Here is a 21,866-nt window from a genome sequence, read left to right on the forward strand (position 1 = left end):
GCAAATAAGATCTATAAGGAAATATCACATCATTTCAAATTATTCACTGTAAAGAAGATGAAATGGTTAGGATTAGCGTGGAGGTATTTTTACACAAACTGCCTTAGTAACACTGACAAAACAAGTTCTTAATCCACTACATGAATTATTAAGTGTGGACATCATAATTATCCAATAGTGAGAGTTGCTTATTCCTGGAATAAATTTTTAGAAGGGTCCTTAAAAATACAATGAGTTCTCCTTGTTTACATCCTTTTTAAGGGGCCATAGACATGGAAGAAAGATGGATAGTGTGCTAAAAGTTTACAGTTCTATGAGAAAAGCCATCTAAAAACAGTTCTTAGTGCCAGGATCTAATGAAAACAAGCATGCCTCACTTGATTATCTAGAAACATCTTGCTCCATATCCAATGAGGTGTTTGGATAAAATAAAGAAAAACGGTAACCTTGGTATTTTCTAATTCTACTTTGCAAGTTAATCAACCACATATACTTTGATTCTTTCCACTATAAACTATATTTTCTAAAGGTAAAATACTTAACATCTGCTCAGAAGCTAAACCAACACAAAAGTCAGAACAAGCAGGGACTCAAAAGATAAAGATTTACATGAAAATCATCTTGGATTCTCCAGAGGAAGTCACTGTGCAAAGTTCTTCCTGAAATAAGCAATGCAGTTTAAAAATACTCCATTTTTTCTACAAGTAAATGGGCAACTCTTGAAATCTTTGTTATAGTAAAAAAAAAAAAGGACCTGCTGCTGTATAACTATATTTCTGATTTGATAGCTACAATTATAATCATTCAAGCATCTATTTCCCACAAATTCTCCACAGCCATAACCTTTAGTGTGATTAATTATAAAGCTCCAGGAGCAATAGTACACAGACTAATTTCCTAAAACAATAAAAGACAGAATTTCTTATTTGGAGCTAAATGAAACACGAGCAGGTTGTTATTCATGCTGAAATCTTGATGCAGAGTCATGGTGCAGCCATTATAGAAGCTATTAAACAAAACCTCGAATCAAAGAAACTATAGGTCTTCAAAAGAGAAAATGTTGTTCTTGCCTAAGGATCCTCTAACATCTATGTTTGCTTTTCCTTTTAAAGTCTAGTGTTATGAACTATAACTTCATATTTTTTGGCTCTATTCTTACAGAATCATCCAAGAATATCAATTTTAACCAAACAGAAGGAGATATAAGAATTCACAGAAGGAAAATTCCTGTTTACTCACATTCAAACATCTCAACTAAATACAGGCTTCCTGTCCTGCTTATTTCAGGATGTCAATAGATTTGAAAATTACCTTGGGTCATGGAGCACGTGCTCTGTGACTACCCTTGTTGGTTATCTGAAGAACAAAATAGGCAATGGTTGATCCCATACCCTGGAGGAAAGTGTCACATTCTGCACATTTCCTGTTAAGTATGGAAAAGGTGATGTTTCACTCCTTATTTTGATAAAATTTATCATAAACAAAAGTTAAATGACAAGAGTCAAGCATGTAATGGGGGTTGGAATAAGAAGTTATGAGAGGGCTTCCTTGGCGGCACAGTGGTTGAGAGTCCACCTGCCGATTCAGGGGACATGGGTTCGTGCCCCGGTACGGGAAGATCCCACATGCCATGGAGCGGCTGGGCCCGTGAGCCATGGCCACTGAGCCTGTGCGTCTAGAGCCTGTGCTCCACAACGGGAGAGGCCACAGCAGTGAGAGGCCCACGTACCACAAAAAAAAAAAAAAAGTTATGAGAAATGTGCAAACTAAAATATAATCATCTTTTAAATGACAAAACTGTAAACATATTAACACCAATACAAAATTTTCATTGAATATTTGATATATTTTTACAGTTGTCATACTTTATTTTCGGGGATTTAGCAACTAGTAACAAGGATGAAATTGAATGGCAATCCTGCCACAATATGATGTTTAAAATAGAGCATGTTCTTTCTAAAATGAAAAGAATTCTCCTCATTTCTTGAGTTTTCTGATTATATAGATGGTTGTGAAAATGGCTTATAGGAGCTAAACATCTTCCTCTAAGGTAAAATGCTCACACGGCCACAGATAGATGGGATTAAGAGAGATTATTAATTCCTATTTACAAATTTGCCTTATAAAAACAAATGTTGCTCATGAGGGAAAAATTAAAACATTCACTCAGATTGATTTAAGATCTGATATATAAGTCATTGAGCTATATTTTTAAAATGATAGAAAATTCTAAATCATTTTTCTTCATTTGGAATATTTGTGGGTTTAGCATATTTTAAGGCTTAATTAATTGAACCCAGTTTCAGAACTATAAACACTTCTGTTCTATACCACACTTAATTTATGAGAAAGAAGATAATATCAAGAAAGAACACCTGTCAGAAATAGAGTCAAAATAGTAATACCCACAGTAGATCCTGAGGTCAGGTCAAGTCTGACCTTAGGGCTGACCATGTAAATAGAACTTTGGTCAGTCTAAATTAGGGACAGTCTCCTTTATCAGCTGCATCTCCATCTCCAGGCTTATTGATTGATTAAGACTCAATATAAAGGAAATAAGTTTTATTATATACCTTAGACTATACTGGAAAATCAGTTCAAATATCAGAAGCATAATGTTATAGCAGAAAGATCACTGCCAGCTCTTTCATTACCTATCTGTGTGACCACAAATAAGCCAATTTCTCATCCTCCAAGCATCATCTGTAGTATGAGGGGATTGTACTTTATTTCAAGTCATTTAGATCTCTAAAATTTAATTTTAGAAATACTTGCCAATAAAAATGTAAACAACAGTTGCTTTATAGTTAACCTAAGAGCAATTAATTAAAACTTTCTGGTATCAAACATAATATTTCCTCAAACAAAAAGTCAACTCTTACCCAACTCTTAGAGATAAGCCAAGGCCCTGAGAACCACTATTTGAAAATGACTGTCCTGGGGAATCACTTATACAGTCTCCTTAACACATAACTTAAATCTATCCATTTTTCTCATTTTCAATTTGACATCCTTCAAAGATGAGTTCAAATGTCACATCCTAAGCTTGAATTCCTTCCTGATTCTCTTATTCAGAAGAATTTCCTTCTTTCTCTATAGTCTCACAGTTCCTTGTTCCTCTCGTTGCTTTTATCACGTCTTCTCAGAGTATGGTCATTTATTCATTGATTCACTTTAATGTTTCTTCTCCTAGATCATAAGCATTTGAAAGTCAATAATTTTTGTCTTTTCTCCTCAAAGTGTCAATGTATTGCTTTTTTTTCATTGTTGGAATATTGTACATTGTGGATGAAAATTGAATTTAGTTAAAAAACTATTCAAGAATTACTATAATCCCTTATGGAGTGGCAATTAATGGTCACTAGCTATATGGCTTATTTCATTCACATACTGGACATTTAGGAATGTCTATCATTTGCTAGTCACTTCAACCATACCACTGGAATTCATAATCACATTAGATCATAATTTAATGCTCAGCCTCTAGGTGAACACACAAATTATATAAAACATTCAATATCTTTTTTCCTCATATGATACCTCACAATTTAATTGAATATTATAACTGCATTGACTGATTTTTCTTTGCCTGATTGGATCTAGTACCTATCTTGTAAATAGAGCCTTTGTGTTTCTCCAAACAGTTTTATTATTTTTTTTTGGTTTGAATATCTGATTTCCCATTAATGCTTGAACCGAAACATTCAGAAAGATCATGTCCATTAACAGTAATCAGACTTAAATGCTGTTAACTGATGTCTTCCTTTTCACTGTCTACCTGGTTCTTTGCTTTCTTGGAATACACTAAAATAAATCAAAGGTTATAACCATGGAAATTTTTCAAAAAGAGAAATCAAGCCCAGTCTTTTACCTCAAACAAGTTAAAGAATACAACCAGTTTAAATCCTGTAATAGGATACCCAAAGGGCATCAAAGATATACTAGTACATGGATTATCAAAAATTTTCATATCTAACATTCTTGATATGAATTTCCATTTGTAAATGATCACTTTGAAACTGTAGCTTATTATTTTCCAGTGAACACAGATTTCATTTATCCAAACTTTCTTCCGTTTAATGAAGTATAACTGACAAATAAAAATTGTATATATTTAAGATATACACTTGATTTGATATACATATACATTGTGAAATAATCACTATAATCAAGTAAATTAACATATCCATCACCTTGTATAGTTAGGATTTTATTTATTTTTTTCATTTTTTGTGGTGAGAATACCTAGCAAATTTCAAGTATACAATTTAGAATTGTTAACTGTAGTCACATAGTTGTACATTAGATCTCCAAATGTTTTTCATCTTGTAAAACTGAAACTTTGTACACCTTGACCAAGATCACCCCATTTCCCCCACCCCCAGCCCCTGGTAACCATCACTTTACTCTCTTCTTCCATGAGTTAGACTACTTTATAATCCAACATATGAATGAGGTCATGTAGTATTTGTCTTTCTGCATCTGGCTTCTTTCACTTAGCATGTCTTACAGGTTCATCCATGTTTTTGCAAATGGAGGGATTTGTGTTTTTTTAAAGGCTGAATAATATTTCATTTTGTATATATATATACAAAATTCTTTATCCATTCATCTTTGGAGAGACATTTTAGTTGTTTCTATATCTTGGCTATTGCAAATAATGCTGCAATGAATATGGGAGTGCAGATATCATTTTGAGATCCTGATTTCATTGCCTTTAAAAATATACCCAGAAATGGGATTGTTAGATCATAAACAAGTTCTATTTTTAATTTTTTTGAAAAACTTCCATGCTATTTTCTATAATGGTTGTATAAATTTACATTCCAATCAGCAGTGTACAAGGGTTCTCTTCTTTCCACATTCTTGCCAATACATATTATCTTTTTGTCTTTCTGATAGTAGCAATTCTAACAAGTGTGAGGTAATATTTCATGGTTTTGATTTGCATTTCCATAATGATTACTGAAGTAGAGCACAATTTTAAATACCTGTTGGTCATTTGTATTTCTTTATTAGAGAAGTGCTTATTCAGATCCATTGCCCATTATGGGGGGGTTGTTATAGCTATTGAATTGTTTGAGGTCCTTATATATTTTGGATTTCAGCCCCCTCATCAGATATATAGTTTGAAAATATTTTCTCCCACTTCATAGATTGGGTTTTCACTCTGTTGATTGCTTCTTTTGCTGTGCAGAAGCTTTTTAGGTTGATGAAATCCCATTTGTCTATTTTTGCTTTTGTTGCTTTTGCTCTTGGTGTCATACTCAAAAAATCATCTCGCAAATCAGCATCAAGAAACACTTTTTCCTATGTTTTCTTCTAGTAGTTTTACTTTTAAAGGTCTTACATTTCAGCGTTTATCCATCTGAAGTTGATTTTTGTATATGGTGCAAGATAAGGATTCAATTTTATTAATTTCATGCGGATATCTTCTTCTCCCAACACCATCTATTAAAGACACTATTCGTTCCCCATTTGTGTGTTCTTGGCATCTGTGTCACAGATCAGTTGACTATAAATGCATGGATTTATTTCTCATCTTTCCATTCTTTTCCTTGGTATATGTGTGTGTGTTATGCCATTACTGTACTGTTTTGATAATTATAGCTTGGCAGTATATTGTGAAATCAGGTAGTGTGGTGTCTCCAGATCTCTTCTTCTTTCTCAAGACCACTTTGGCTATTCAGGGTATTTTGTGGTCCCATAAAAATTTTAGGATTGTTTGTTCTATGCCCATTAAAAATGACATTGGAATTTTCATAAGGAGTGCAATTGAATTTGCTGATCACACTGGTTAGTATGAACATTTAAACAATACTAATTCTTCTAATCCATGAACATGGGGTATTTTCCCACTTATCTGTGTCTTTAATTTCTTTCACTATATTGTAATTTTCAGTGTACAAGTCTTTTACCCTAACCAATAAGTTTATTCCTAAGTATTTAATTTTTGGGGGGCCGCACCGCATGGCATGAGGGATCTTAGTTGCCTGACCACGGATTGAACCTGTGCCCCCTGCAGTGGAAGCTCAGAGTCTTAACCACTTGACCGCCAGGGAAGTCCTTATTCTTTTTGTTGCTATTGTAAATGATTGTTTCTTTAATTGATTTTTGGATAGTTTATTGTGTGTGTATAGAAACACAACTAATTTTTGTATATCAATTTTTTTCCTTTTTATACTGAATTATAGTTGATTTACAATATTATATTGGTTTCAGACATACAGCTTAGTGATTCAATATTTTTATAGATTATACTTCATTTAAAGTAATTATAAAATACTGACTATATTTCCTGTGCTGTACATTACACACATTGTATCTTATCTATTTTATACATAGTAATTTGTATCTCTTAATCCTATAACCCTATCTTGTCCCTCTCCTTTTCCCCTTCCTCACTGGTAACCACTAGCTTGTTCTCTATATCTGTGAGTCTCTTTCTTTTTTGTCATATTCACTAGTTTTCTGTATTTTTTAGATTCCACATGTAAGTTATATCATATAGTATTTGCCTTTGTCTGACTTATTTCACTAAGCATAATATTTTCTAGGCCCAAGCATGCTGTTGTATATGACAGAATTTCATTCTTTTTATAAAGGCTGAGTAATATTCCTTGTATATGTATTCCACATCTTCTTTATCCATTTATCTGTTGATGGGCACTTGGGTTGATTCCATATATTGGTTACTGTAAATGATGCTACTATGAACATTGGGGTGCATGTATCTTTTTGAATGAGTGTTTTTGTTATCTTCAGATATATACCCAGGAGTGGAATTGCTGGATGATATGGTAGATTTATTTTTAGTCTACTCACAACTTACATTCCCACCAACAGTGTTCAAGTGTTCCATTTTCTCTGTATCCCCACCAACATTTGTTACTTGTGTTCTTTTTCATGATAGCCATTCTAACAGATGTAAGGTAATATATCACTGTAGTTTTGATTTGCATTTCTCTGACAATTAGCGATGTTGAACATCTTTTAATGTGCCTGATGGCCATCTTCAAGTCTTCTTTGGAAAAATATCTATTCAGGTCTTCTGCCCATTTTTTCATTGGGTTGTTTTTGTTGCTGTTATTGACTTATATGAGCTGTTTATATATATTGGATATTAACCCCTTATTAATCATAACATTTGCAGATATTTTCACCCATTCAGTAGGTCGTCTTTTCATTTTGTCAATGGTTTCCTTTTCAGTGCAGAGGTTTTTAAGTTTAAGTCACATTTGTTTATTTTTGCTTTCATTTCTTTTGCCTTAGGAAACAGATTCAAAATAATATTCCTATAATTTATTTCAAAGTGTGTTTTGACCATGTCCTTTTCTAGGAGTTTTATGGTTTCAGGTCTTACCTTTTGATCTTTAATAAATTGTTTTTTTATATATATAGTGTGAGGAAATGTTCTAATCTCATACTTTTACAAGTAGCTGTCCAGTTTTCTCAGCACCATTTACTGAAGAGATATTACTTTCTCCATTGTACATTTTTGCCTCCTCTGTCATAGATTAATTGACTATAGGTGTGTGGATTTATTTCTGAGCTCTCTATTCTACCCCATTGATCTATGTGTCTGTTTTTGGTGCCAGAAACATGCTGTTTGGATTACTGTAGCTGTGTAGTATTGTCTGAAGTCAGAGAATGTGATATCTCCAGCTTTGTTATTTTTCTCAAGATTGCTTTGGCAATTGGGAGTCTTTTGTGGTTCCATATAAATTTTAATATTATTTGTTCTAGTTCTGTGAAAAATGTCATGGGTATTTTGATACAGATTGCATCAAATCTGTGGATTGCTTTGGGTAGTATGAGCATTTTAACAATATTAATTCTTCTAATACAAGAGAATAAGCTATCCTTCTATTTCTTTGTAGCATTTTCAAATTTCTTCATCAATGTACTATAGTTTTCAGAGTATAGGTCTTTCACCTCTTTGGTCAAGTTTATTCCTGGGTATTTTATTAGTTTTTGATGCAATTTTAAACTGGATTGTTTTCTTGCTTTCTCTTTCTGATAGTTCATTATTAGTGCATTGAAAAGTAACATTTTTCTGTATATTATGTAGCCTGCAACCATAATGAATTCAATTATTAGTTCTACTAGCTTTTTGGCATAGACTTTAGGGTATTCTGTGTAAAGTATCATGTCATCTGTAAATAGTGACAGTTTTACTTCCATCCTTCTAATGTGGATGAATTTTATTTCTCTTTTTTTTTTTTGCCTGATTGCTGTGGCTAGGACTTATACTACTATGTTAAATAAAAGTGGTGATAGTGGTCATCCTCTTATTTTTCCTGATTTTAGATGAAAAGCTTTCAGCTTTTCACAAATAAATATGATGTTAGCTATGAGTTTTTCATTAATGGCCTTTAATATGTTGAGATATGTCCCCTCTATACCAACTTTATTGAGAGTTTTAATCATGAATGGATGTTGAATATTGTCAAATGCTTTTCTGCATCTAGTGAGATGATCATATGACTTTTAGCCTTCGTTTTGTTAATGTGGTGTATCACATTGATTGATCTGTGGATATTGTACCATGCTTGCATCTCTGGAATAAATCCCATTTTATCACGGTGTATGATGCTTTTAATATATGGTGGAATTCAGTTTGCTAGTATATTGTTAAGAGTTTTTGCATCTACAGTAGTCTGAAATATTGGTCTGTAATTCTTTCTTTTTTTATAGTGTCTATTTCTGATTTGTTATCAGGGTACTGGTAGTCTTATGGAATGAATTTAGGAGTGTTCCCTTCTCTTCATTTTCTGGAATAGTTTGAGGATAGGTATTAACCCTTCTTTATATGATCTGTAGAATTCCCCTGTGAATCTGTCCACTCTTGGACTTTTGTTTGTTGGAAGTTTTTTGATTATGGATTCAATTTCAGTACACGTAATTGAGTGTTTAGAATTTCAATTTCTTCCTCATTTAAGCTTGGAAGTTTGTATGTTTCTAGGAATTTATTGTTTCTTCTAAATTGTCCAGTTTGTTGGCATGTAATTTTTCATAGTATCATCTTCTGATTATCTGTATCTCTGTGCTATTTCTCCTCCTTCATGTCCTATTTTATTTATTAGTGTTCTCTCAATTTTTTTTCTTAATGAGTCTAAACACTTATCAATTTTATCATTTCAAAAAACTTCCCCTTTTCTGTTGTTTTCTTGGTCTCTATTTTATTTATTTCCTCTGTGATCTTTATTATTTCCTTTCTTCTGTTGAATTTGGGCTTTGTTTTTCTTTTTCTAATGCCTTTAGGGGGTAGGTTAGCTTGCTTTTTTTTGAGCTTTTTGTTTCCTTAAGTAGGCCTATATTGATATAAACTTCCCTCTTACAACTGCTTTTGTACACCCCATAGATTTCAAAAAGCTATGCTTTCATTTTCATTTGTCTCAAGGTATATTCTGATTTCCTCTTTGATTTCTTCATTGGCACATTGTTTTTTTAGTAGCATATTGTTTAGACTCCACTTGTTTGTGTTTTTCCCATTTTTCTACCTTTAATTGATTTATATTTCATACTGTTGTTGTCAGAAAAGATGCTTGATATAATCTCTATGCTCTTACATTTGTTGAGACTTGTTTTGTGACCTAGCATTTGATCTACTCTGGAGAATGTTTCATGTGCTCTTTAAAAGAATATGTATACTACTGGTTTTGGATGGAATGTCCCAAAGAAATCTATTAAGTCCAACTGGTCAAATGTTTCATTTAAGGTCACTGTTGACTTACTGATTTTCTGTCAGGATGATTTGTCCATTGATACCAGTGGGGTGTTAAAGTCCCTGACTATTATTGTATTACTGTCAATTTCTCCCTTTATTTCTGTTAATATTTCCTTTGTATATTTAGGTGCTCCTATATTAGGTACATATATGTTTATGAATGTTATATCCTCTTCTTGTATTGATACATGTATCATTACTAATGCAATTCTTTGTCTTTTGCTATAGACTATGTTTTAAAGTCTACTTTGTCTGATATTCATATTGCTACCCCAGCTTTATTTTCATTTCCATTTGCATGGAATATCTTTTCCCACCCACTCACTTTCAGTTTGTGCATGTCTTTACCTCTGAAATGAGTCTGTTTTAGGCAGCATATAGATGGATCTTGTTTTTTTTTTTATCCAATCAGCCACCCTGTGTCTTTTGATTGGAGCAATTAGTCCATTGACATATAAAGTGACTACTGATAGGCATGTAGTTATTGCCATTTATTTTGCTTGTTTTCTGGTCATTTTTGTAGTTCTCTGTTCTTTTCTTCTTCTTTTAGTCTCTTCCTTTGTAGTTTGATGATTTCCTTTAGTGTGATGCTTGTGTTCCTTTCTCTGTAGTTTTTGTGTATCTATTGTAGGCTTTTGATTTGTGGTTACCATGGAGGTCATATACATTGACCTCTAACTATATTTACTTGTTTAATCTGATATTTCTGTTCAAACACATTCTAGAAGAGCTATATTTTTTGCTCCCTCATCCACTTTTGTGTTTTTGATGTCATATTATACATATTCATGCCTATCGCTTAACTGTTAATCAATTTTACAATTTTTGTCTTTTAACCTTTGCACTAGCTTATTTAAGTTGTAGATTCACAGCCTTCACTATATATTTGCCTTAACCTGTGGGATTTTTCCTTTCCTATATTTTCTTGTTTAATTCTGTAGCCCTTACGTTTTCTCCTAAAGAAGACCCTTTAATACTTCTTATAAGGTTGGTTTAGTATTGATTAGCTCTTTTAGTTTTTGGTTTTTGGAGAAGTTCTTTAGGTTTCCTTCAATTCTGAATGATAACCTTCCTGGATAGAGTGTCCTAGGTTGAAAATGTTTCCTTTTCAGCTCTTTAACTATATCATGTCACTCCCTTTTGGCCTGCAAAGTTTCTGCTCAAAAATCAGTTGATAGACTTATAGGGAGTTCCCTTGTATGTGACTCTGTTTTTCTCTTGCTGCCTTTAATACTCTCTCTTTATATAACTTCTGCCATTTTAATTATGATATGTCTTGCTGTGGTCTCTTTGGGGTCATCTTGTTTGAGAACTCTGTGCTTCCTGTAGCTGGATATCTGTTTCCTTCTTCATATGTGGGAAATTTTCAGCAATAATTTAATGAAATATATTTCCAACCCCTTTCACTCTCTCTTTTCCTACTGGAACCCCTATAATGTGAATATTAGTACTCTTGATGTTGCCCCAAAGGTCCCTTAAATGATCCTTATATTTTAAAATTTGTTTTTCCTTTTGCACTTCTGATTGGGTGATTTCTGTTATTCTATCTCCCAGATCACTTATGTCTTCTTCTGTATCATCTAATCTGTTATTACTTCCTTCTATTGTATTTTTTATTTCAGTTATTGTATTCTTCAGCTCTGATTGGTTATATTTTTATTTTATTTTCTAGTTCTTTGTTAAAATTCTCACTGTGTTCATCTATTCTTTTCTCAAGTTCAGTTAGTATTCTTATTACTATTGCTTTGAACTATTTATCAGGTAAATTATCTCTGTTTCATTAGAGTTTTTCAGTTTTTTTTCTTTATCTTTCATTTGAAACATATTCCTATGTCTTATTTTGTTTAACTTTCTGTGTCTCTATGAAATTATGTGAAACAGTACCTATCCTGATCTCGAAGGCATGTCCTTGTGTGGGAACACCCCTATGCAGTCTGTGTGTGCCCTGTGGCTTTGGTTAGAGAGCTGGATCTGAAGTGAGCACAGGCTGTGTCTTCCCCTCGGATGTCCAGCCACCACCTTCATTGGTAAGACTGGATTTAGAGAGGCTAGAGCCAGAACCAGGTGTGAGTCAGGGTTTCTCCTAGGCTCAGTGGCCACTACCACTTTAAGGGCTGGGGCTGGGGCAGGGACCAAGGGGTTTGTAGCATGAGCCCCGAGGTAGATTTTTTTTTGTCTCCAGGTTTTGATGTTAGTCTCTTTCTAGATTGGGGTCATGACTGGGGCCTGAGGGCTTGGTGCTGCACTTCTGTGCTGGCTTAACTTTTTCCTCACCATGTGCACCTTAGTTAGAGACTGGGTTGGAACCAGAGGTTTTGGTGCCACACTACTGAGCTGGTTTCAGTCCACTGGGAATGACGGTCTCCACCTTGGAACCAATTTTGCTCCCCACAAAAGGGGCAAGGACACACTTGCTAGCAACGGCCGCTTCCACCCTTGTCAGAGACAGGGCCAGGGTCCAAGCCAGCTTCATTCCTTCCAAGTGTGCACTCTCTCATTAGCAATGGCAAGAGAGACTGGAGTAAGAGCCTCGTGCAGGCTTGGGCATACTGGGGTTGTCCTGGCAGGCCAGCCAGAGCCCCAGGAACTTTTCAATCTGTTGTCATCATACTGTGACCAGGAATAAGCAAGCTTGTGCATGGGCTCTTCAAGAGCAGTCTTGGTTTCTTATAGATCTCCAGTAAGCCTCACTGGTTTTCAAACAAGCTAAGGGAGCTCATCTTCCTTGTCAGACCCCATGGCTGGGGTGCCTAATATGTGGTTCATACCCTTCACTCCCCAGAGAGGATTCCAGAGCACATGATATCCTCTTCCTTTTCTGGGTCGCCAGCTAGGGATGTGGGACCCAAGCAGATCACTTCTCCTCCCTTCCTGCTCGACTCTGCATGGATCTCTCTTTACAGCCTTGGTTGCAGAAAAGCCATTCTGCCAATCTCCAGCTCATATTCAGAAAGTGCTGTTCCACATGTAGTTGTATTCTTGATGTGCTCATGAGGGCAAGTGAGCTCAGTGTCCTCCTACTCTGCCATCTTAACATATTGTATATTGATTTTGTATACTGCATCTTTACTGAATTCATTTTTTAGTTCTAATTATTTTATTGTCGTTGTTGAGTTTTCTACATATATGATCATATCATCTGCAAATAGAAATAACTTTACTTCTTCCTTTCAGATTTGGGTGCTTTTTTTACTCTTTTTACTTACCTAATTGCTCTGGCTAGGACTTCCAGTAATATGTTGAGCAGGTGTTGAAAATGGGCATCCTTGTTTTGTACCAGAACATAGAGGGAAAGTTTTATGTTTTTCTCCATTGATTATGATGTTAGCTGTGGGCTTTTCATATATGGTCTATAAGCTGTGAGTTAATTTTCTTTTACACCTTTTCGTTGAGTTTTAATCATAAGTGGATGTTGAACATTGTCAAGTGTTTTTTCTTTGCCCATTAAGATAATCATGTGGCTTTATTCTTTCATTTATTTTTTTTGTATCACACTGATTATTTGCATATGTTAAACCAACATTGCATCCCAAGGATTAATCCCTCTTGGTCATGGTGTATGATCCTTTTAATGTGCTGTTAAAATTGGTTTGCTAGTATTTTACTGAGAATTTATGCCTCTGTACTCATCAGTAATATTTGCCTTTAATTTTTTTCTTGTAGCATCTTTATCTGGAATTATTATCAGTGTAATGCTGAGCTTGTAAAATGAGCTTGGGAGTACTCCCTCCCATTCAATTTTTGGAAGAGTTTGAAAAAGATTGGAGTTAATTTTTTAGACATTGGTAAAATTCACCAGAGAAACCATCTGGAGCTGGGTTATTGTTGGTGGCAGTGGTGGCTTTTTTGTTTTTTGTTTTTGTTTTTGTTTTTTTGGTTGGGAGGTTTTTGATTACTGATTCAACTTCGTTACTAATAATTGATTTATCCATGTTTCTAGTTCCTCTTGATTGAGTTTTGGTAGGTTGTATATTTCTAGGAATTTATCAGTTTGCTCTAGGTTATCCAGTCTGTTCATGTATAATTGTGCTTATTAGTCCTGTGTGATCCTTTATGTTACTGAGGTACCATTTAAATGCCTGCTCTTTTATTCCTGATTTTATTTATCTAAGTCTTCTCTCTTTTATCTTTGTCTAATTAAGGTTTTGTTGATTTTATCTTTTCAAAAAAAACCAACTTTAGTTGTGTTGATTTTTTTTCTATTGCTTTCTAATCCTTCACTTGATTTATTATTTATTTATTTATTTATTTTAATTTATTTATTATTTCCTTCTGCTAACTTTTGAATTGGTTTGTTCCTTTTCTAGTTCCTTGAGGTGTAAAATTAGATTGTTTATTTGATACTTTGTATTTTTTAAATATAAACTTCCCTCTTAGTACTACTTTTGCTGCATTCCATAGTTTTGGTATGTTTTATTTTCAATTTTATTTGTCTCCAGATATTTTTTAAATGTTCTTTTGATTCCCTCTCTTGATTTTCCTCAATGGTTGCTCAAGAGAGTATTGCTTATTTTCCACATATTTATAATTTTTCCCATTTTCTTGCTGTCATTGACTTCTAGTTTTATTTCACAGTGGTTGGAAAAGATACTTGATATAATTTTAATCTTGGTAAATTTGTCAAGACTTGGTTTGTGACCTAACATGGGATCTATCCAGAAAAATGTTCTCTGTGTGCTTGAAACGAATGTGTATTCTTCTGCTGTTAGGTAGAAAGTTCTGTAAGTTTCTGTTATGTCCATTTGGTTTATAGTGTTGTTCAAGTAAGATTTTTCTTTATTGCTTTTCTGTCTGGATGTTGTTTCCATTATTGTAAGTGGGATATTGAATTTCCCTACTGTTATTGTATTGCTGTCAATTTCTGCCTTCAGATCTGTCAATGTTCTCTTTATACATTTAAGTGTTCTGCTACTGGGTACACATATATTTATAAATGTTATAGCTTCTTATTGAATTAACCCTTTTATAATTATATAATGACCTTCTTTGTTTCTAAAAATAGTTTAAGACTTAAAGTCCATTTTTTCTGATATAACCATGGCCACTTTTACTTTATTTTCATTACCATTTGCATGGTATACCTTTTTCCATCACTTCACTTTCAACCTAATCATATTGCTGGATCTTATTTTTTTTTTATCCATTCACCCTTTCAGTGCATTTTAATTGGTGCGTTTAATCCATTTACACTTAAAGTCAAGCACAGTGACTACTCTAATTCCATTTCTATAACATCATGTATAACATACATAGATGGAAACCTACTACTTTCTTTTTTCACAACGATGGATACCTGGAGTTAAGTCAGCTTATAGTTAACCAGGAAAATTAACTATTTACTAAGTCAGAAATTAGGTAACCAGTATAGTTCTCAAAATATTTTTGTTGTCTTTTTATAAAGGAACAACATAGAAGTTTTATAGAAAGTCTTTTTCAGAAACTGGTATACCTGAGAAAAACATGACAGAAATTATTCCTTGAGATCCTACTAATTTTATTGGTACAAAACATTATTTTTATTTGCAAGTGGCTTCCTGTAAAATGTTGGTCACTTCCAAGACACCAAAAAATTTTAAAGCCAGTATCAGTTAAGAGAGGTGTTAAGACTAGGAAATTGATCATAAGTTTATTACTGTATCCTCATCATAAAAACTTTATTCCAGAGGTTAAATAAAATAAAATTCCTGGGTTTCCCTGGTGGCCCAGTGGTTAAGAATCTTCATGCCAATGCAGGAGGCATGGGTTCGAGCCCTGGTCCAGGAAGATCCCACCTGCCGTGGAACAACTAAGGCCATGTGCCACAACTACTAAGCCTGCGCTCTAGAGCCCATGAGCCACACCTACTGAGCCAGCGTGCCACAACTACTGAAGCCCGCATGCCTAGAGCCAGTGCTACACAACAAGAGAAGACACCGCAATGAGAAACCTCCACACTACAATGAAGAGTAGCCCCCGCTCACCACAACTAGAGAAAGTCCATGTATAGCAATGAAGACACAACACAGTCAAAAATGAACATAAATTTTAAAAAATTCCTGTTGCAAAACAACACTGAAGTGGAGGAAGAATGTGAAAATATTAAACATTTTGGACTTAACCATATATGGGATTGATACTTAGCTCTGCCACTTACTAGCTTTGTGATTATGGGCAAAGCCAAAACACTCTGTTCCTCTGTTTCCCAATCTGAAAAAAAATTGGAATATTAAAATTTCCCTTTTTTCCAAAAATTTGGTAAGAAATAAATGAGTTAACATGGGAGACAGAAGAGGAATAAATTTGGGGTATGTAATGTACAACATTGTGATTAGCGTTAATGATACTCCATTAAATACTTGAACGTTGTTAAGAGATACAATCTTAAAATGTCTCATTACACAAAAGAAATGATAATTATGACATGACAGAGGTGTTAGTTAACACGGTTGTGATAATCATATTGTAATGTATAAGTGTATCAAATCAACACTTTGTACACCTCAAACTTATATGATGTAAAACTGAACATGTTTCCATTTATTCCCCAATGTGAGCACTGGTTGAAGACCATTCTCACTCTATAATTCACCATGAACACTTCAGCTTTAAATGAGTTTATCATACTGATTTGACTCAATAATGTCCCTCTTTAATTCCTCTCTCCTTTTCCCTCCAAAATAAAGACTTACCATGCTTGAAATTCTAGAAGATGAAAAGAAGAGAGAAAAGGCTGCTACCTATTTGCCTATCACATTATATTGAATTTAACTGCAAACGCAGATTGGAAGCCTGTGGCTCCTAAGACCATCCTAGGTTGCCCCTTATTATTCCCCACTAAAATTACATTTTATTTATTTATTTATCCATTCATGTATGTTGATAGTTATAATCCCACCTACTTCCAAAAGAGATCTCAGGGGTGATCTTATGATCAAGTCAAGGTACAGTTATCACAGGGTCAAGGAAAAAAATCCAGTTACTAAGAAAGGAGGGGACATTCCACTCCACAGGCATCTTTCTCGTCTCTCCTTTTTCCATCTTTTTTTCTTTGCTTCTTCTTGTTCTACATCTTTAGCCCCTGCCAATAATTCCTCAAGTCTCCCAGCACCCTCACGTATCTAAGGAGGTGGTACTCTGGTTTGAAGCAAAGGTGGATTTTCAGAACTGCATTTCAGTGGCAAATTATTTACAGAAAAATGAAGAAGCCTGAGGTGAAACTGAAGGAGGCAGCTTTTCACAATCAAAAGGTGCAATAGTTAGCACTATAAAAATTAGAATTTAACCCCACCACAACAAAACAATGGAGATAAATCAATGTTTCCTGAAATGGGATTCTGACCCATAATAATTTTCTAATTTCAATGTACAAGTTAGAGGTAACGTTAAGCCTCCTTTTGTACTAACTGCTGATAATCAAAGTATACATATTATTCTCTCCTCTCCCCTCAGCCTTCCTCTCTCCCTTTCCAGAGTAAAGCAATGAGAGTCATTTGCTTTGGATTCCTGAAGACACTCACCTGTATTAGAATTAAGATCATCAGGCTCTGATTCGGTCCCATTTTGGCTTCCATTTCCCTGAAGAGTGTTCATAGCCATAAGTTTCATATTCTGCAGCTTCATTGCCTCAGCCATTGCTGCAGCTGTTATACCTAAAAGCAGAACCATTCCTTTTAAAACAGGGACCATTTCTTAATGTGACTGAAGACTGGATACATTTCTTTAACAGGCCTGTGCTGCACAGCACAAGCCAAAAGTAAACCCAAGTCTGATTTATGAATAATATCCTTTAACAAAGTAATTTTCAACTCCTGTAATAACTTCTTCTTACAATGGACAGTTTGAAAATCTGAAAAAGCATTATGGGTCTGATTCCCAATTGAAAACAGCACAGAGAAAACAGACAGCATAATGTGAAAATTGTCTGAGAAATTCCAAAACTCTTGCTAATGTGTTCTGGTGTCTATTAAGAGCTCTGGACAGTTGTTTTAGACAGAGCTCACCATGCACTAAAATCCATTTAAAACATTGTCGGAAGAAGCACTCTGAAATGCTAGAAGGAGCGACTTTCTAGTGAATATCCTTGCTGGCACTTCTGCTAAAGAATGGGCTACCTTCCTTGCAAGAGTTACCTTAGAAAGAAGAATTAAGGGGAGGAAACACAAAGTAGTCTTTATACACTTTTACTGGTCTCCTTCTTATATACTGAGGAAACAAATAAATGAAAACCTGGCAGGCCACCTCTGAAAGTGTGCCAGCCCTTGTAGTATAATTACATTCTTTTGTATTAATACAATGCAATTTTAAAACTCTATATAATGGTACAAAGAGGTAGGAATAAAAAACCCAAAGATAAAATATGAGTGCATAAGTGTGAAATTCTTCCTCATAGGAAGTCTATATCCAGCAAAACCATAGAAATATATCAGGAAATAGGTACTAAAATAGATCAATCTGTACTCCACCAATGCCCTTCAAAACGTCTAGTGAATTCAACTAAATTATTTTTAAATAGTATTGAAATCCCTAACCATCTACTGGGGCACTGGTACCACAGGCCAAAAAGAAAAAAAAAATCAGGCAGATTTAAAACAGTATTTTAGAATTCAGTGAAATCATTCTCCCCTGCAAATGCAAATCAAAGAAAAGAAGGCATGTATTGGTTGTTGCAAAAGAGTGGAGGTTCCTTAAAAAACTAAAACTAGAACTACCATATGACCCAGCAATCCCATTACTGGGATATATCCTGAGAAAACCATAATTCAAAAAGACACATGCACCCCAATGTTCACTGCAGCACCATTTACAATAGCCAGAACATGGAAGCAACCTAAATGTCCACCAACAGATGAATGGATAAAGAAGATGTGTTACATATATACAGTGAAATATTACTCAGCCATAAAAAGGAGCGAAATTGGGTCATTTGTAGAGACGTGGATGGACCTAGAGACTGTCATACAGAGTGAAATAAGTCAGAAAGAGAAAAACAAATATCGTATATAAACACATATGTGGAATGGTACAGATGAGTGGTATAGATGAAAATGGTACAAAAGAACCTACTTGCAAAGCAGAAATAGAGACATAGATGTAGAGAACAAACATGTGGACCGGGGGGTAAGGAGGGGGTGGGGTGAATTGCGAGATTGGGATTGACATATATACACCACTAGGTATAAAATAGATAACTAATGAAGGCCCGCTGTATAGCACGGGGAACTCTACTCAGTGCTCTGTGGTGACCTAAATGGGAAGGAAATCCAAAAAGAAGGGGACATGTGTATACATATGGCTAGTTCACTTTGCTGTGCAGCAGAAGCTAGCACAACATTTTAAAGCAACTATACCCCAATTTTTATTTTTTTTTATTTATTTTTTTTTTCTTTTTGCGGTATGCGGGCCTCTCACTGTCGTGGCCTCTCCCGTTGTGGAGCACAGGCTCCGGATGCGCAGGCCCAGCGGCCATGGCTCACGGGCCCAGCTGCTCCGCGGCATATGGGATCCTCCCAGACCGGGGCACGAACCCGTATCCCCTGCATCGGCAGGCGGACTCTCAACCACTGCGCCACCAGGGAGGCCCTATACCCCAATTTTTTAAAAAAAGAAAAGAATATATAACTACTATTATTAGCAAAATCTGACTCTAAGGGGCAGAGTGAATCCTTATCAAAGGTGTAAGGGGAAGTAAGTACAGCCTAGAACATCTTACTGTCTATGTTTGGTGGAATCACTGCAGTTCTGCTTTGCCACTCTGCACTTTTTACAATACATGGAAAACACAAAATGAAGCAAACTTTTCACCACACTAGCTTGTCTATGAATCATGGCAAAGAAAGTATCTGAAAGAAAATTGCTTTAATATCTGAAATGATGGTATACATTTGCACATTTCCTAGATAGCCCCAGAGATTTTCTTGCCATATTTGGCATTACTGAATAACAATCGCTCAAATTGGCCTGTCCAAAATCCTAGGGTAACTCTGGGCAGAAAATATGATGGCAATGATTTAAACAAAGGGATCCTGCTTAGGACTGCTAGGGCTGAGCACCCCAAAAATGAAAATGTTTCCAAAATTTATATCAGCTCCCCTGACTAGCAATTCAGAACTGGATCTTGACTCTAATAATTATTAACTTATTAGTTGTTCCATTATTGGAAGTATAAATAGTGGATTTTTGTGAACACTGTATGGATTCTTGCACTGTGAAAAATAAAAGTTGACAAAATATAGACAAGAAATTCCAGGTAAAATGTGTGTCTCACACAATGACACTAAGAATTAATGAGCAAGAGTCCCCTCATATTTTTAATTCATAAAAAATGTGCTAAGTTCCAATATCTATGCATTCTTTCAAGCAAATGTTATCTGTATGATATCAGTGAAGAAAAAATCAGTGAGTAAATTCAGAAAGTAACATTAAGGTGGTAAAGAATCATAATATAATAGCACTACAAAGATATTTAGGAACCATCTAGTTCAATCTCTTCATTTTGAAGATGAGGAAATAGTCTCACAATGACATGTCATAGACAAGTTATTTAGGGGAAAATATGGACCAAAACTCAAGTTTCCTGATGGGATCTAGATGTATTTGTTTAAGTACTGAAGTAGTTCAAACATGAATTAATGAAAATCTCTAAACGGATATGATTCCCTTATCACATACAGTCTCATATTATTACTTGTATTTTTATATCTCCTTACATTTGATTTGAAGTTTAGAGGCCTAGCCTCTAATTTATGTTTCATATTGCCTCATGGTCCATATTGCATTGACTTCAAACATATGAAATCTTAAATCCTATTTGTTGAGTCTTCAGTACAGCATCTGAATATCTGTCTTTGGGGAAAACCATAATCAAACACATGGAAAGCAATGGAAAAGATGTTATGGTTTATTTGATATTTTATTAGCAATTTATCCTTTTATTCAACTGTCCATTTAAATTCTTAACCTCAGGATGTGGCTCAGTGTAACAAAGATGGATTTAAAACAGCAAATTAGCTCCTGGCACCAAGTTCTCAAAATGCAGCCCTGGAATAACACATACAAAGAACAAGCTGATTTAGGAGCTGCTGAGTTAAATTTTACTTGGGAACCAGAATTTCAGCTCACTTTAGACAAGTAGAAAATACTTTAATGAGAATGAAACATGCCTTTAAAAATGAAAATGCTATAATTATAGGTAAATATCTATATAAATATCTAGAAGCATAAAAGTTGTCTTTTTCAGTGACTGAGTTTGAAAATGGTAATTTTTACATTTTGTTCAAATTACATATATTTAACTGATTGAATATAATTTGTCAAGGCAGAGGCTCAGTGTTACTGGGAAAATATTCACCTTTTGCATTTTCTGATACTTGCACATTTACTTCTGTAACCTCAGCACCTTTCATTTTTGTTCACCTACTTTCATAATTGGCTCATGTCTAGTCACTATAATTATTGACCAAGTCATAATGTACAGCCTTTATGATCATTTACATTCACTTCCTAATCTAAAATTCAACATAACAATATGAAAGTGTCCAACATATCATAATTTCATGTGTATGCACATGTGCACACATGTGTGTGTGTGATTGATTATTATTACAGTTGGTAAGTATACAAGCTCCAAATTCAGACTTAGAGTGGTGAAAATAGTTCTTAAGAGTCACAAGAACTTTAATGAATATCTAAACCAACCCCTCCATTTTACAAATGAAAAACTGAATCCTAGAGAGAAAAAGTGAGGGACTTAATACAACACAGACAGTAGAGCTAGGATGAGAACTCATGTCTCCTGACATGTACCCTTAGTGCTTTGTCCACTAAATCCAACCTTCTTAATCTTGATTTTAATTTCTTTAAAACTCTCTAAATGGGTTTGAAGAGAGGCATTATAAGTCACTGACCAGAACAAGGGAGAAATCATGTCATATAACTTCTCAAGGCTTCAGATTACTCAATATGAAAAATGAAGGGGTTAGACTAAGTGGTCTTTGCAGTCCTTTATGAAGCAATAATTCTGACTAGATTTACTTTGTACTGTATAGTTTTGTCAAACTTCTGGTTTTGTATTGATGTTATCCATGCATGCTCTAAAGCAATTTTTTTCTTGCACTCCTTTCTCACTAGTAAACAAGCATTAGACTTATAACTTTATGTG

The 21,866-nt window shown here is 34.6% G+C and overlaps 1 protein-coding gene across 1 annotated transcript in view; it reads right to left on the bottom strand.

The window, feature by feature from the left end:
* The window catches only part of DACH2 (dachshund family transcription factor 2), a 656,741-nt gene that overhangs the window by 228,338 nt on the left and 406,537 nt on the right, over positions 1-21,866 (bottom strand). Inside the window, exon 4 of the mRNA XM_060086468.1 lies at positions 17,227-17,358. Within this exon, the coding sequence (XP_059942451.1) occupies positions 17,227-17,358 (132 nt within the window). The remainder of the gene's footprint in view (positions 1-17,226; positions 17,359-21,866) is intronic.

The sequence above is a fragment of the Mesoplodon densirostris genome, chromosome X, assembly GCF_025265405.1.
Source record: "Mesoplodon densirostris isolate mMesDen1 chromosome X, mMesDen1 primary haplotype, whole genome shotgun sequence".
Taxonomy (NCBI): domain Eukaryota; kingdom Metazoa; phylum Chordata; class Mammalia; order Artiodactyla; family Ziphiidae; genus Mesoplodon; species Mesoplodon densirostris.